Source organism: Lithobates pipiens, unplaced genomic scaffold, assembly GCF_037356315.1.
Source record: "Lithobates pipiens isolate NorthernLeopardFrog02 unplaced genomic scaffold, aLitPip1_a1.2 Scaffold_25, whole genome shotgun sequence".
Lineage (NCBI taxonomy): Eukaryota > Metazoa > Chordata > Amphibia > Anura > Ranidae > Lithobates > Lithobates pipiens.
In genome coordinates, this window is record NW_027507787.1 from 26152063 (window position 1) to 26169594 (window position 17532).

At 46.0% G+C, this 17532-nt stretch overlaps 1 protein-coding gene across 1 annotated transcript in view; it reads left to right on the forward strand.

The window, feature by feature from the left end:
- TFAM (transcription factor A, mitochondrial) overlaps positions 1 to 17532 on the forward strand; it is a 102829-nt gene that overhangs the window by 60664 nt on the left and 24633 nt on the right. The window contains exon 4 of the mRNA XM_077454165.1: positions 551 to 700. Coding sequence (XP_077310291.1) covers positions 551 to 700 — 150 coding nt within the window. The remainder of the gene's footprint in view (positions 1 to 550; positions 701 to 17532) is intronic.

Here is a 17532-nt window from a genome sequence, read left to right on the forward strand (position 1 = left end):
TCCAAGTTCCATAGTCTACTCCTGCTGCATAGTTGCCTAACAGTACTTATTTTCAAACTGATTTATGATTTTTTTGTTTTCACACGGTGACATCGATTGGTCCAGACTGAATATTCATGCTGGTTTGTCTGAGATGATTTTTGGAGCATTATGAGCTCTGTGCTCTGCCTAACCTCAGATGGACCTATTTAAATAATTGCTTAACTTTACTATCATCCATACACATCTGGCACTCAGTCACCTGTACTCTCTCGTGGTGTCGGTACATAAACATTGTTCCTTTTGGCAATAAAAAAAAGTTTGTTTAGGTGTAAGCTGGTGGGCATTATATGCCTGGGCTGCTTGTTAATCCATGGCTGGCGCTGGATGTTGGTGCGCCCAGAATGGCAGCAGACAACTGGCAGGGTATATCTCTTGGCCTCTGCAAGGACTTGCATCACACTTAATGCGATACAGTACAAAGCTCTTGCTTTGTTCTGTATGACATGCAAAGCTCATTAGATATCTATATGCAGACAATTGATAATTGCTCCTTTTTTCTTATTACCAGGTATATATAGATGCTGCAAGGGTTGATATTTTGAAATACAGAGAAATTTATAAACAATACAAAGAGAGTCTTGATCCTCTAGACCAGGAATTACTAAAAGAGGATCGGAAGAAGACGAAGCAAAGAAGAAAAAAGAACAGAGCGAAAAAGGTAAGGGATAAATGTTACACAAGATCAATAACAAGTACAAGCTGATCATACCTTAAAGTGTTTCTACATTCTGAGATGTAAAATGGGCAGCAGCTCGAGCACATAAAGTCTACACACCCCTGTTAAAATGTCAGGTTTCTATTAGAGGTCGACCGATATGGGTTTTTCTCTGGCCGATGCCGATATTTAGAAATCATGGCGGCCGATATATGATGCCGATTTTTTTGGGCCGATATGTTAGGCCGTTTATTTATTTATTTATTTTTTTTATCCCCCTTCATCTCATAAAATCTAACACACCTTTCCCACTGGGGTGTTTTTCAGGCGCTTTTGGGCTAAAAATAGCGACTGTAAAGTGCCTGCAAAATGGCTCCCCTGCAGTCTGTGTGAAAGACAGAGTGCTTTCACACGGAGGCGATGAGCTGGCGAGATCTTAAAAAAAAAAGTCCTGCAAGTAGCACGTTTGGAGTGGTGTATACCGCTCCTCCACCACTCCTGCCCATTGATATGAATGGGCACCACTGTCGAAGCGCATGCAATGCGATTTGGCAGCGGTGCTTCACGGGCGCTTTTAACCTCTTCCTCGGCCGCTAGCTGGGTTTTATGTGCACCACTAGCAGCCAAATAGCACCGCTAAAATGATGGTAAAGAGCCGCTAAAACTTGCAGCGTTTTACCATCAACACCTGCCCGCTCCAGTGTGAAAGCAGCCTTCATACGTGATACAGAAAATTTCTCACATTTAAACATTTATTAAATAAAACAAACCTCCAATCAGTTGTATGTACAGTGCCTTGCGAAAGTATTCGGCCCCCTTGAACTTTTCAACCTTTTGCCACATTTCAGGCTTCAAACATAAAGATATAAAATTTTAATTTTAGTGAAGAATCACCAACAAGTGGGACACAATTGTGAAGTGGAACGAAATCTATTGGATAATTTAAACTTTTTAAGCAAATAAAAAACTGAAAAGTGGTGCGTGCAAAATTATTCGGCCCCTTTACTTTCAGTGCAGCAAACTCACTCCAGAAATTCAGCGAGGATCTCTGAATGATCCAATGTTGTCCTAAATGACTGATGGTGATAAATAGAACCCACCTGTGTGTAATCAAGTCTCTGTATAAATGCACCTGCTCTGTGATAGTCTCAGGGTTCTGTTGAAAGCGCAGAGAGCATCATGAAGACCAAGGAACACACCAGGCAGGTCCGTAATACTGTTGTGGAGAAATTTAAAGCCGGATTTGGATACAAAAAGATTTCCCAAGCTTTAAACATCCCAAGGAGCACTGTGCAAGCGATCATTTTGAAATGGAAGGAGTATCGGACCACTGCAAATCTACCAAGACCTGGCCGTCCCTCTAAACTTTCAGCTCCGACAAGGAGAAGACTGATCAGAGATTCAGCCAAGAGGCCCATGATCACTCTGGATGAACTGCTGAGAACAACAGCTGAGGTGGGAGAGTCTGTCCATGGGACAACAATCAGTCGTGCACTGCACAAATCTGGCCTTTATGGAAGAGTGGCAAGAAAAAAGCCATTTCTCAAAGATATCCATAAAAAGTCTCATCTAAAGTTTGCCACAAGCCACCTGAGAGACACACCAAACATGTGGAAGAAGGTGCTGTGGTCAGATGAAACCAAAATCAAACTTTTTGCCCACAATGCAAAACGATATGTTTGGCGTAAAAGCAACACAGCTCATCACCCTCAACACACCATCCCCACTGTCAAACATGGTGGTGGCAGCATCATGGTTTGGTCCTGCTTTTCTTCAGCAGGGACAGGGAAGATGGTTAAAATTGAGGGGAAGATGGATGCAGCCAAATACAGGACCATTCTGGATGAAAACCTGTTGGAGTCTGCAAAAGACCTGAAACTGGGACGGAGATTTATCTTCCAACAAGACAATGATCCCAAACATACAGCAAAATCTACAAAGGAATGGTTCACAAATAAACGTATCCAGGTGTTAGAATGGCCAAGTCAAAGTCCAGACCTGAATCCAATCGAGAATCTGGAAAGAGCTGAAAACTGCTGTTCACAAACGCTCTCCATCCAACCTCACTGAGCTCGAGCTGTTTTGCAAGGAAGAATGGGCAAGAATTTCAGTCTCTCGATGTGCAAAACTGATAGAGACATACCCCAAGCGACTTGCAGCTGTAATCGCAGCAAAAGGTGGCTCTACAAAGTATTAACGCAAGGGGGCCGAATAATTTTGCACGCCCCACTTATTTTTTTATTAGTTAAAAAAAAGTTTCAAAAATCTTGTTGGTGATTCTTCACAAAAAATAACATTTTTTTATCTTTGTTTGAAGCCTGAAATGTGGCAAAAGGTTGAAAAGTTCAAGGGGGCCGAATACTTTCGCAAGGCATTGTATGATTTAGATTAAAAAAAAAAAAAAAAACTATATATTAAATAAAAACAGGTAGTCAAAACTTTTGGACGAAAAAAAAAATGGGCTAACTTTACTGTTTTTAATTATTTTTTTTTTTTAAATAGTGTATTTTTTTCCCAAAAAATGCATTTGAAAGACCTCTGTGCAAATGCCGTGTGACATAAAATTGCAACAACCCCTGTTTTATTCCCTAGGATCTCTGCTAAAAAAATATATATAATTTTTGGGGGGTCTAAGTGATTTTCTGGCAGAAAATACAGGATTTTTACTTGTAAGCAACAAGTGTCAGAAAAGATTTAGTCTTTAAATGGTTAAACTGAGAACTTTACACACAGAGATGAGTTCATTCATTCAAGTGTAAACATTGTATCTTTTTGCTCTTTTCTTGGCAGACTGTCCAGAGAGGAGGAAAGTCGTTTCTATGACGACTCAGGCAACTTACACTGACTTCTATTACAGAAGTAATTTCCAAGTCACACTGTAGTTCTAAATCTGCCTTTTTATCAGCACAATCGGCCGATGCCGATTAATAAAAAAACTGCAAATATCGGCCGATACATGTGGAAAAACAGAACTGTACAGTACCGCCCAGGGGGCGGTCCCTCTGGTAATAACCCCTCAGCCTGCTTTCTGCAGCTCAGTTTTTTCCTGCTTAGTGAAGAAGGACCTAGGCTCCCTGCGGGATCATCGGTCCTGGATTTTTTTTCTGGATGTTTGCCTTTTGCGCAAGATTTTAAGATCCTGTGATCTACTATCAACGGTGACAGGCTGGATAATATGATCCTTGTAGTCTCCCCAGCCAGAGCAGCTGGGCATTCGCTGGGAGGTTGACTAGGGGTTCCCTCTTCTCCCTTTCTTCTCTTCCTGTCCCTGTTTCCCCCCCCCCCCCCTTCTGTGGGGGATGCTAGATGACTGGGCTGTAGTGCGGGACTCTGACCCTTGATTGGGGGCTGTGCTGGCTGTCTGTGTCCCGGGTTCTGTCTTCTGTCTCTCTGCTGGTGTCTGTGGACTCTGCATGTGCTGCCGCCGTAGCGCTGAATGCCGCCATTGTCTGTGTATTCTTTGTATACAGCAGGGATATGCAATTAGCGGACCTCCAGCTGTTGCTGAACTACAAGTCCCACCATACCTCTGCCACTGGGTGTCATGCTTGTGGCTCTGTCTTGCTATGCCTCATGGGAATTGGAGTTCTGCAGCAGCTGAAGGTCCGCTAATTGCATATCCCTGGTATACAGCATTATTGTCGGCCATTTTCTGTTAGCCTCTGTGAAAAGCATGGTCAGCGGCCATTTTCCCTGTGATTTTATTTATTTTTTTCCCATACAAGGGCACGCGGCTGCCATTTTCTTGTAGCCTCAGCGCAGTTTTTCTCCACAGCGCTGGTTCCTGTGCCTCAGAACAGCTCAGTTTTTGTTCCTGGACATTTGTGAACTGACACAGGACACAGCTATCAGCGACAGCACGGCGCAGTACTCGGTCAGGGTGGTGAGTCCTGCGGTACGGACCCCTCAGTCTGTAGCAGCTAGGAGGGTGGGATGAGCACCTTGTCCTAAGTCCCCAAGGGTGGCAGATGGGGTGGGTCAGCATGGCATCAGAAGCTGGCGTTTTTTCCCCAGACCTCCCTGTAATTGCAACCAGCTCGCCTGCAAGCAGTGCAGTGCCTTTGGACGCTTTGTCGGTGGTCCTTGAAACGTTCGTTGCCAGGTTGGAGGCGGTGTGCGGGCACAAGGGGGTAAGGAACGGCCCCCCTGCCCGTCCTCAGGGCAGAGCTCTGATTCAGCCTCAGGCCCCAGAGTGACTGGCGGCCCATGTTCTGATGTGTCAGAGGGCACTGACCAGGACCGATCGGACAGTGAGGATGATTCCGGGTCCGCGCAGGAAAAAGCGCTAGTTGGAGCACTTATCACAGCTGTGCGTGATGCCCTGAAAATATAGGATGCAGCAGGATCCTCTGCTGAAGTGGCAGCCCCTTTTGGGTCTCGTAAGCCAGCCTGTAAACCTAAGGTGTTTCCATATCTGACTTATTTTGATAAGTTCATATACAAGGAATGGGGAAGCCCGCAACGGACCTTTTCAGTTCCAAAAAGAATGGCGGTGCGGTACCCCTTTGAGGAGAGCCTACTTCAAAAATGGTCGGCTCCCCCCGGTTGTGGACCCCCCAGTATCTAGGTTAAACAAAGTAACCACAATCCCAGTAGAAGGGGCTCCTGCATTTAAGGACCCTACTGACAAGATGGCTAAGGCAGTTGCCTGGTTCATGTTTACAGTAGTGTGGTCAGCACTACGACCAGTACTGGCCAGGGCATTAGTGTCACAGACCCTTACTGAGTGGGCGAAATTGTTGCACCGTGAATTGGAGAAGCAGCCGTCTCCTCCACGGCCTTAAGTATGTCTGTGATGCGGCCCTGGATACACTTCCTCTGCTCTGCATCAGTATCAGCAGTGGTGCTGCGGCACCTGATCGGGCGGAAATGCGCAGACCAGGCATCTAAAAAAGCCTTGACGGATTTGCCCTTCCTTGGTGAGCAGCTATTTGGAACCTCGCTGGATGACATTATTAAGAATGTCACATGTGGGAAGAGCACTTCCGTGGAAGCGAGAGTGTTCTCCCTTCAGACAAGCTGCAGAGTCTCCGCGGCAAAGCTGTTGAGGAACCACAGGTGTTCGTCGCTGCATTTCTGCATGCGAGTCCTGGGCCTCATGGTAGCCTTCTTTGAGGCGGTACCGTACGCCCAATTTCACACCAGAGTCTTGCAGAAGAAGCCATTATCCAAATGGGACAAATGTCCGTTATCCCTGGATCAGCAGATTTGGATGAGCCAGTTGGTCAGGGATTCTCTTCTCTGGTGGCTGAGATCCCCAGCCTTTCGGTCCGGGAAATCGTTCCTGCCTTTTCATTGGACGGTGATCACAATGGATGCCAGCCTGTCCAGCTGGGGTGGAGTACTGGGAGTACAGTCGACCCAGGGCCTCTGGTCGAGGGAGGAATCCCAGTTACCGATCAATGTACTCGAGCTTCGAGCGATCAGGCTAGGCCTCTCCACATGGTCGAGACTAAAAGGCCGTCCGATCAGGATCCAGTCGGACAACGCTACAGCGGTGGCATATGTCAACGATCAAGGAGGAACAAGGAGCTCAGCTGCAGCACAAGAGGTCGCTCACAGCCTTTGGTGAGCAGAGTGACACGTACCGGCCCTGTCGGCCATATACATCCCAAGAGTAGAAAACTGGCAGGTGGACTATCTAAGTCGCCAGATGCTGGACCCAGGAGAGTGGTCATTGCATTTGGAGGTATTCAGTTTTCTTTGCCTCTGGTGGGGCATGCCAGATGTGTATCTTCTGGCCTCTCGGCTCAATCGAAAGGTGTGGAGGTTCGTGTCCAGGACAAGAGATCCTTGGGCGGACACGTCAGATGCGTTGGTGACTCCATGGGAGCAGTACCGGCTGATTTACGCCTTCCCTCTGCTCAAACTGTTACCACGCCTGCTCCGCAGAGTGGAGGCAGAGGGGATTCAAGTACTACTGATTGCCCCAGATTGGCCTCTGCGTCCTTGGTATGCCGACTTGGTATGCCTGGTGGCAGATGCTCCTTGGTGGTTGCCGATGCGAGAGGACTTTCTATCACAAGGTCTGTTACTCCATCCTGCTTTACTGTTGCTGCTTTTAATGGCATGGCTGTTGAACGCCAGGTGCTAAGGAACCAAGGTCTGTCGGACTCGGTGATTTCCACTATGCTGAGAGCACAAAAGTCTTCTTCTCGGAAGATATACCATCGTACGTGGAAGGCTTATATCTCCATGTGTGAGGAGATGGGGTGGTGTCCACGCACCTATTCAGTTACCAGGATCCTGCTGTTCTTACAGCGAGGAGTGGACCAGAAGCTGGCCTTGAGCACCATCAAGGGACAGATATCAACCGTGGCTGTTTTTTTCCAACGACCCCTGGCGTCTCACTCATTAGTAAGCACCTTTGTGTAAGGAGTTTGGCATGTAGTCCCTCTGGTGCGGCCACCCTTGCCTCCGGGGGATCTGAACCTGGTGCTATTGGCGCTTCAGAAGCCGCCGTTTGAGAAAATCAGGGAAATTCCCTTGTTGACTTTCTCAGAAAGTGGTCTTTCTGGTTGCTATTACATCTGCCAGGAGGCTTTCTGAGCTGGCGGCCTTGTCTTGCAAGTCGCCCTATCTGGTTATCCATAAGGATAAGGTGGTGTTGCATCCGCAACCTTCTTTTCTGCCGAAGGTGGTTTTGGCCTTCCATCTCAATGAAGACATTGTGTTACCATCTCTGTTTACTAAACCGACACACCCTAAGGAGGTGGCCCTCCATTCCCTGGACGCGGTCCGGGCTCTGAGGGTATATCTGTCTGCTACAGCTCCCTTCCGGAATTCAGACAGTTTTTTTTTTTTTTTTTGGTGACTGGTCCAAAAATTTGTTGACTGCCATTTCCCGGTGTATCAGACAGATCGTGGTCCAGGCCTACGCCCTGAAGGGGCAGGTGCCCCCTTTCCTTTCACGGCTCATTCCACCAGGGCATTTGGGCCCTCCCTGGGCTTTCTGACATCAAGCGTCTGTCTCCCAGGTGTGTAAGGCGGTGACTTGGTCGTCCACACTTTCACAAAATTCTACACAGTTGATGTAAGCGCATCTTCGGATGCTTGCTTTGGCCGTAGAGTTTTGCAGGCGGCTGTGTAAAATTGCAATTTACACATTTTTCCTTTTTAAAGAAAGTTACAATTTGTTGTAAACGCATTTTTGATGCATATGTTGGCCGCAAGTTCTGGTGCGGCAGTTTCAGATGGCAGCTCCTCTGTTGAGGCGTTTCTCTGTTTGTGGGTGAAATTATGTTTTGTGTTTTCCACCCCTCGTTTTGACACTGCTTGGGGACGTCCCTACGGTCAAGATTTGAAGGAGCTGTGTCCGTCAATGAACGAAAGAGTAAATAGGACTTTTTGTACTCACTGTAAAATCCTTTTCTCTGAATTTCATTGACACAGCACCCACCCCTCCTATTTTACGTTGTACTGCTTGTTGACGTACTGAGCTGCAGGAAGCAGGGTGAGGGGTTATAGCCAGGGGGACCGCTCCCTGGGCGGAGCTATGCAGTCTTGCTGTTTTTACATGTTCTGCCTAGTCCTCTCCTGAAGGTGGCGTGATAACCCTATGGTCAAGATTTAAAGGAGCTGTGTCCATCAATGAACTTCAGAGAAAAGGATTTTACGGTACAAAAAATCATTTTTTTTCCCCACAAAAGCTTTCTTTTGGTGGTATTTGATCACCTCTGCAGTTTTTATTTTTTGCGCTATAAACAAATAAAGACCAAATTTTTTTTTAAAAAAGACATACATTTTTTGTTTGGGTACAGCGTTGCATGAACGCAATTGTCATTTAAAGCGACAGTGCCATATCGTAAAAAAGGCCTGGTCATTAAGGGGGCAAATCATTCAGGGGCTGAAGAGATTAAAGGAGCTGCAGGGATATCTGGCAAGTACTGGGTGTGTGGTACATGTGACAACAATCTCTTGTATTCTTCGTATGTCTGGGCTGTGGGCTAGAGTGGCAAGACAGAATCCTTTTCTTACGAAGAAAAACATTCAAGCCTGCCTACATTTTGCAAAAAAAACAAATCTGAAGTCTCTCAACAGCATTTAGGAAAATGTGTTATGGTCTGATTAAACCAAGGTTGAACTTTTTGGAGATAATGCCAAAAGATATGGTGCAAAAACACTGCACATCCCCAAAAGAGCACCTTACCCACAGTGAAGCATGGTGGTGGCAGAATCATGCTTTGGAGCTGGTTTTTTTTTCAGCAGGAACAGGGGCTTTATGCCCTGTACGCACGGTTGGACATTCCGACAAAATTCATCTTATTTTTTTGCTACAGATTTTGGCCCAAATTTGTCTTGCATACACACGGTCGCACAAAGTTGTCGAAAATCTGATTGTTCAGAACGAGGTGGCGTACAACACATATGGCGGGACTATAATGAGGCTGGTAGCCAATAGCTTTCGTCTTGTAATTTTATTCTGAGCATGCGTGGCACTTTGTGCGTCGGAATTGTCTACACACGATCGGAATTTAAACGATCGAATTTTGTTGTTGGAATTTTTTTTTAGAACAAGAGCTCAAACTTTTTGTGTGTCGGAAATTCCAACGGAAAATGTCCGATAGAGCCCACACATGATCGGAATTTCCAACAACACAGTCCGATCACACATTTTCCAATGGAAAGTCCGACCGCATGTACAGGGCATTAGTCTAGGTAGAGTGAATTATGAACAGTTCCAAATACCAGTCAATATTGGCACAAAACCTTAAGGCTTCTGCTAGAAAACTGAACATGAAAAGGAACTTCATCTTTCAGCATGACAACGACCCAAAGCCTGCATCCAAATCAACAAAGGAATGGCTTCACCGTAAGAAGGTTACAGTTTTGGAATGGTCCGGCGGGTTCCTAGACCCGAATCCCATTGAAAATCTGTGGGGTGATCTGAAGAGAGCTATACACCGGAGAGGCCCTCTCGATCTGACAGATTGTTTTTGCAAAGAGTGGGAAAATATTGCTAAGTCAAAATATGCCATGCTGATAGATTCATAGCCAAAAAGACTGAGTACTGTAATAAATCCAAAACGGGTGTGTAGACTTTTTATATCCACTGCATATGTAAGGGTTTACAATCTCTAGTGTACCTGCGATTGGCAGAGCAGAGCGACAGGCTCAGTTTAAGTGGTTGTAACCCTTAACTTTTATTTTTTATTTTAAGGCATGATCTATATCTCAGGGTGCTTGTGCTGTGTTGCAATATATCTGGCTGATCCTGCCTGTTCCTGTCTGTGCTGACCACTGTAATCATGGCTGCTGAGCCATGATACCGTGGTTGGTTTTCGGGCCTCAGTCATCACACTTTCTCTTCTCTGGGTCTCTTTCCCCGCTGATATTCTGCTGCAATATGCAGCAAATATACTTGCATCCCCTCTGGTTTGTACAGTTATTAACTACAGTGTGTTTTTTGTATTTTTAAATGACAAGGCTAAATACATTTTCCTACACTGCTGCTGTGCGGTCACGTTTGTTTCCCTCTGCTGACGTCTGAGGGGAATCTCAGCCCCTTCTGTTGCTTTCCTTAAATTGGAGAAGGAGAGCAGTGTTCATGTGACCACACAGCAGGGGTGTGAGAAAAGGTATTTAGCCTTGTCAATAACCAGAGGGGATATCAGCAAACCCACAATGTGTTTTTACAAACACTTTACATTTCACCCTTCCGAACTACGCACAAGTTGCTTTTATTTGCTTTGTTGTCTGCTAAAGATTACACAGGGCTGAGGACTCATTTACTGTACTTATGTGAGTACCCGAGTAGCCAGGTATCACTGCTGAAATATGGGAGATAAGAATGTAAGTCATATGCTCTCCATACATGGAGGTATCGAATAGTCATTTTCACTCCCTGTTGTCAAATTAAATTGTTTGAAAGTGAAGGCAGGAAAGTTTGTGCAGCTGGAGAGGGAGGGGTAAGTATGAGCAAAACAGGTTTACTTTGGGGTCCATTCATCCTAACGTGAGTTAAAATTGCCTTTTCTTATGTACTTTAAGGTGGGCTTAATTGTCCTTGCTTTGCAGCACTTTTATATATACTCTAATTTGGGGTTTGCATTTCAGTGCATGAAAAATGCACAAATCATCGAAAATCTATTAATAAAAAAGGCATTTCTTTATCATACGTCATGGGACACAGAACACCATAGTAATCACTATGTGGGTATGTAGGCACCTTCAGGTGATGGACACTGGTATACCCAATACAGGAAGTTCACGCTCTGTATAAGCCAGTGTCTAAGGTGTTGGTTACGAGTGAAGATGTCCTCTGAGGTGCTCCAGGAGGGATCCATGCAGGATTTCAATAGCCTCCACAGACCAGATCCATCCAAAGTGCCACTGAGGTGAAAGTGGATTGTACCCGGGCCTTGTATACCAAGCACAAGGTTTTGCCTGTAACGCCTCTTTGCAGGGCTGTACCCTGGGACCCAGGGCTTTTTGGGTCATGCTTACATTACGTAAAGCTTTTCCTGACAGGGTGCTAATACAGGTCCAGGGGAGTGGAACACCAACAAAAAGGGACCCGGTCCCTGAAGGTGTGCTATAAACGCAGTCTGCTGTGATGGGTGAAGTTTAGCTCTGTTTGTTAGAGCAGTATCCTGCAGCAAGGAAAAGGTAAGGGAAGAAGCCTAGGAACTGTAAAAAGTCCACCTACGTTTTTTCTTTTGTTTTGTTTTTCTTCCATGAGTAAAAATGTTGTCATGCCTTAAAGTCTCCACTAGGAGTAAATGCACATACCTTAGTATGTTGCTTCTCAGTCAGCTCAGTGTCCCAGCTAAACAGCATGTGTGTGTGGTCTCAGCAAGCTGGGGGGATTCCTCATCCAGCAAAGAACAACATAGTTTTTCCCCCCTGGTGGAAGGGAGATACAACGCTAGTTTTCAGATTTGGAAACAATCATTGGAACCAATTGGTGGTGCAGCTGTTTCTCACATCTAAGCCCCTGTATACATGACTGAAAATGCAGTCTCCTCCGCCCTGCAGGGCCTAGAAGGAATATTAGCGGCTTTAATAGCATCCTCCATCCAAAAGGATAGGAAGCGTGTTAGAGCCCCCTCCCGCACCTCAGACGCATTACCAAGGGAACAGTGGGTAGAAGATGAAGTGTTACCCTCAGGAGGAAAGGCAAACCAATTACTCCTCGCAGAGGAGACAACAGTGGATGTAACTTTTTCAGCCTCGCAATCTGAGATATTGCTGGTACAATCTCTTATGGAGGTGGTTTGTTCCACTTTCAAGCTACCCCTAACGGAGTCAGCTGAAAGTTCTATTTCTTCTTTAGGTTCCTTAATACCTTCACAGCCTTTGCATGCATTTCCTGTCCATGCATTACTAGAACAGCTTATTTATGCCGAATTTCATGCGGATAAGCATTTTCTCCCTCCAAAGAGATTCACAGCACTCTATCCCATGGAGGAAAAATTCACCAAAAAATGGAATGTACCAGCAGTTGACAATTTCCAGTGTGAATAAGTCTAGTTGCTTAAGGATCCAACAGATAAAAGGTTGGAATTCCTGTTAAAATCCTTTTTCTTGGCAGGTGCCATTACTCAGTGCAATAGGCATCTGTCAGTCCCTAAAGGACCAGTTTAGACAGGTCCTTTAAGGAGGTTCCTGCACAACAAGCCCAGGATTTGGCTGAACTGCCAAGGGCATTATGTTTTGCCAAAGACGCCATGAAAGATTCTATTCACCAGGCATCCCGCCTTGCGCTTGTGCTATTACACATGCGTAGGATCCTGTGGTTGAAAAATTGGTCAGCTGAAGCACCATGCAAAAAGCTTCTGACTGGTTTTCCTTTTCATGGGGATCGGCTATTTTTGGGATGATTTGGACAAATGCATCCAAATGATTTCTAGTGGCAAAAGTACTCTTTTGCCAGTCAAAAGAAAGTATAAACACCCTTCATTTAAGTGGACTTCGTCTCCTGCGCCAGGGGCATCCGCCTCTAGGCAATGGCCTCTGCCGTCAGACTCTAGAGGAAACCCTCGGGGTCAGGCCTAGGCACAAAAGAAGCCCTGGGGGCGGAAACCTGCAAAGCAGAATTCCAAAGCATCCCCATGAAGGGGTGACCCCCCTCGCCAGAGTGGGGCGAAGACTTCTGCAATACTCAGAAGTCTGGCAAGAGGAAATTCAGGACAGATGGGTCATCTCTGCGGTGTCCCTAGGGTACAAACTATAATTTCAGGAGTTTCCACTCTCTTGTTTTCTGAGGTCAAACGTTCCCAAAGATCCAGGGAAAAGGTGATCTCTGTTTTGGGCACTAGACTGATTACTGGCTCAGGGGGTGATCATACAAATCCCCATAGAAGAGCAAGTTTGGGGTTTTATGCAAACCTCTTTATGGTACCAAAACTAAATGGAGATGTCAGACCTATTCTAGATCTAAAGAGTCTAAATCGGTTCCTGAAGATCTCCTTTCACATGGAGTCGATCAGGTCAGTGATGTCTATCCTACTAGGAGAACTTCTGGCGTCTATCGACATCAGGGATGCATATCTGCATGCCCCTATGTTTCCCGCTCACCAAAGGTTTTTGCAGTTCGAGGTAGAACAGCAGCATTTCCAGTTTGTAACCTTGTCCTTCCGGCTAGCTACAGCACCCCGGGTGTTTACAAACGTCCTGGCCCCACCTCTAGCAAGGTTAAGGGCACAGGGCATAGCAGTCTTGGCATAACTAGACAATCTATTGCTAATAGACCAGTTGTGGCTCGTTTGGAGCAAAGCATGCGCATTACAACCAGTTACCTGGAATGTCTGGGTTGGATTCTCAACCTAGAGAAGTCTTCCTTAAAACCGCTGAAAAGGCTGGAGTACTTGGGTCTGATCATAGACAGCCCAGAAAAAGGTGTTCTTACCTCAGGCAAGGATCAACTCCATAAAAGAGCTGGTGCGAATGGTTAGGTCAAAAGGAGATCCCTCCATTCACCTTTGCATGAGGTTGTTAGGAAAGGTGGCTTCATTTGAAGCGGTTCCCTATGCCCAGTTCCATTTGAGACTGTTGCAAACCCGTATCCTGTCTGCGTGGAACAAAACGATTCAAGCTTTAGACTTGCTAAAGCAGCTGTCCCCAAAGGTGGCCCAAAGCTTTAGTTGGTGGTTACTAACCCAGAATCTGCTGAAAGAAAGATCCTTCAGGCCAGTTATCTAGAAAGTGGTAACGACAGATGCCAGCCCTTCAGGCTGGGGAGCAGTACTAGAGAAGATAACTGTCCAAGGACAGTGGAAAAGAACCAAAAGAGCCATGCCCATCAACATCCTAGATTTTCAGGCAGTTCGTCTGGCTCTGAGAGTGGAAGCCGAGGGGATTCCAGTAATCCTGGTTGCCCCAGTTTGGCCTCAGCGGGCCTGGTATGCAGACCTGGTGTGCCTGGTGGTAGACGCTCCCTGGTGACTGCCGTTGAGAGAGGACCTCCTATCTCAAGGTCCAATCCTTCACCCTGCTTTACCATCGCTGGCTTTAACGGCCTGACTATTGAAAGCCAGGTATTGAGGAACAGGGGTCTGTCGGACTCAGTGATTCCTACTATGCTGAGGGCACGGAAATCTTCTTCCAGGAAGATATACCATCGTACTTGGAAGGTCTACATCTCCATGTGTGAGGAGAAAGGGTGGCATCTGCGCTCCTTCTCTATATCAAGGATCCTGCTGTTTCTTCAGCAAGGTGTAGACCAGAGGTTGGCGTTGAGCACCATCAAGGGGCAGATTTCAGCTCTGGCTGTCCTTTTTCAAAGACCCCTGGCGTCTCACTCATTAGTGAGTACCTTTGTGCAGGGGGAGCGACATATAGTCCCTCCGGTGCGTCCTCTGTTACCTCCGTGGGATTTGAACCTGGTGTTGTCGGGCACTTCAGAAGCCGCCGTTTGAAAATATCAGGAAGCTTCCTCTGCTGACCCTTTCACAGGAGGTGGTGTTTCTGGTGGCTATCACATCGGCCAGGAGGGTTTCGGAACTGGCAGCCTTGTCCTGCAAGTCGCCTTATCTGGTCATCCACAGGGATAAGGTGGTGTTGCGGTGTTGTTGCGTCCGCAACCGTCCTTTCTACCTAAGGCCTTTCATATCAATGAGGACGTTGTATTGCCATCATTGTGACCTAAGCCGAAGCACCTCAAGGAGGTGGCCCTTCATGCTTTGGATGTGGTTAGGGCTCTGAAGGTGTAATTGTCTGCCACAGCTTCCTTTCGGAAGTCAGACTCACTGTTTGTTTCGGGGGCTGGTCCTAAGAAGGGCATGGCGGTCTCGTCGGCCACCATTTCCAGGTGGATCAGACAGATTGTAGTCCAAGCCTACGCATTGAAGGGGCAGGTGCCTTCTTTTCCAGTCACGTAACAACAAGGCCTGGGGAATTGCCCAGGAAAAATCCAAGCTTACTTTCCACCAGCTCGCAGACAACCAAATTGACCTGTCTAACAGTACGTTAAAAACAGGGGTTTAGTCCGCACGCATTTGCAAATGATGCGTAAGCCACAGAGCCTCTTCAAGGCACCCTTGTATCTGTGGTCCTAACACTAAAGTATGAGTGTCCCCACAGTGGAGGCATATGCATTCTAATGGATAGATGAGGTCAGGTGGACTGAAGGGGAGCCCATCCCTTCTTATAGGTACATGCAGCACACCAAACACCCAGCATGTAGCACAATGGCTGCAAAGGTGTTGGTGTATTGCTGCACCAATACTAATACGATATATTTTTTTTTTTTTCCCTTTCCAGTCACGGCCCACTCTACAAGAGCAATCGGAACGTCTTGGGCCTTCCGACACCAAGCGTCTGTCGCTCAGGTGTGTAAGGCGGCGACCTGGTCGTCTGTCCATACCTTTACCAAGTTTTACCAGGTAGACGTCAGTGCATCGGCTGATGCCTGTTTTGGCCGCAAAGTTTTGCAGGCGGCCATGTAGTTGCAATTGAATTCTTTTCCTGGTTTTTCGATAAAAACGCAGTACTGTTTTGGTTAATGCACTATTGCATTACTTCCGTAATGTTGCAGTCTTGGGGATCACTCCTGTTGAGGATACCCGGTTATATAGTGTTTTTTCCACACACTGCTGTTTTTTTGTGCGTTTCACTAGTTCCCAATTGCCATGGTGGATGAAGTTTTTATGCTGTTTTTTCCCACTCCTCGTTTGGCACTGCTTGGAGACGTCCCATTTAGTTGCAGAGAGGAGCTGTGCCAGTCAGTGAATATAAGAGAAAATAGGATTTTTTGTACTCCACCGTAAAATCCTTTTCTCTATAATTCACCGACCGACACAGCACCCACCCCTCCTTGTTTTCTACATTGTACCGCTTGTTGATGTACTGAAGCTGCTGGGAGCAGGAGGAGGGTTGATAGCAGGGGGCCTGCCCCCCTGGGGCAGGATTAAAGTTCTGTGTATTGTGTAACAATTTTGCCTAGTTTCTCCTAATGGCAGGCTATACAGCCCATTTAGTTACAGAGAGAAACTGTGTCGGTCGGTGAATTATAGAGAAATGGATTTTACGGTGAGTACACAAAATCCAATTTTTTTTGCCAAAATTGGTCTCTTCCGTTTCAACCTGAACCAAGATATTGTCCTGCCATTGTTTTTTACAAAACCATGTTCCAGTGAAGAGAAGCCACTGCATTGTCTTGATGAGGTGAGAGCGGTCAAAGTCTATTTAAAGAAGGCTGATGTCTTATTTGTTCTGACAGAAGGCCCTAAGAAAGGACAGGCAGCGTTGAAATCCGCTGTCACTAAGTGGATTCGGCAGTTTATAATTCAGACTTATGATTTAAGGGGTAAAATTCCACCTTTTCAAGTCAAAGTGCAGTCTACCAGGTCAGTTAGTGCTTCTTGGGCAGTGTGTCACCAGGCCTCCATGGCTCAGATCTGTAAGGCCGCAACCTGATCTTCAGTACATATATTCAACAAGTTTTATCAGGTGCATGTAAGAAGGGATGAGGATATCGCCTTTGGGCGCAGTGTGCTGTAGGCAGCAGTATAGGTCCTTAAGTTTGGGGGTACCCTACAGGTTGTATCTCCCTCAAATAGCATTGCTAAGGGACATCCCACATAGTGATTACTATGGTGCTCTGTGTCCCATGATGTACGATAAAGGAAATAGGATTTTTTTAATGGCTTATCTGTAAAAGCTTTTTCTTGGAGCACATCATGGGACAAAGAGGTCCCTCCCATCTTTTTGGGTTTAGGTATATTGCTTTGCTACAAAAACGGAGGTACTCCTGGTAGGGGGAGGGGTTATATAGGGAGTGAACTTCCTGTAATTGGGTACCAGTGTCCATCACTTGAAGGTGCCTATATACCCACATAGTGATTACTATGGTGCTCTGTCCCATGATGTACTCCAAGAAAATGATTTTACAGGTAAGCCTAAAAGTAATCCTACTTTTTTTTTTTATTCAAAGCAGTATGAACAGACCATAACATGCAAATAGTTTTGAATCCAACTGTTGACCAGGGGAAAAATAACTTCAGTTATGTAGGAATGGCACATGGTGCTTTCTTTATGCATTATGCACTGTTTGTATAGACCTTTGCCTTCAGTTAAAAAAAAATAAAAAATAAAATCAATTGGCATGTCTCTGTAATAGAAGAGGGATTATGCGCACATCTCCAGCTGCCTGTTTCGCCTATTTACCTAGTTTCAGCACTGCAGCTTTCCTCAGGCTTGTCAGCATTCACATTTCTGTAAGTATTGGATGCCGCCTTCACTGCACATTGTGGTTCTATCCTCTAATTCCCTACATCATTACTGTGCTGTAGTAGTGTAGGGGTCAAGGGAAAGAACCAAAGCAGACAGAAAAGGATACATAGGCATCCAACACTTCCAGAAATGTTGAATGCTAAAGGATCTGATTGAGGCTG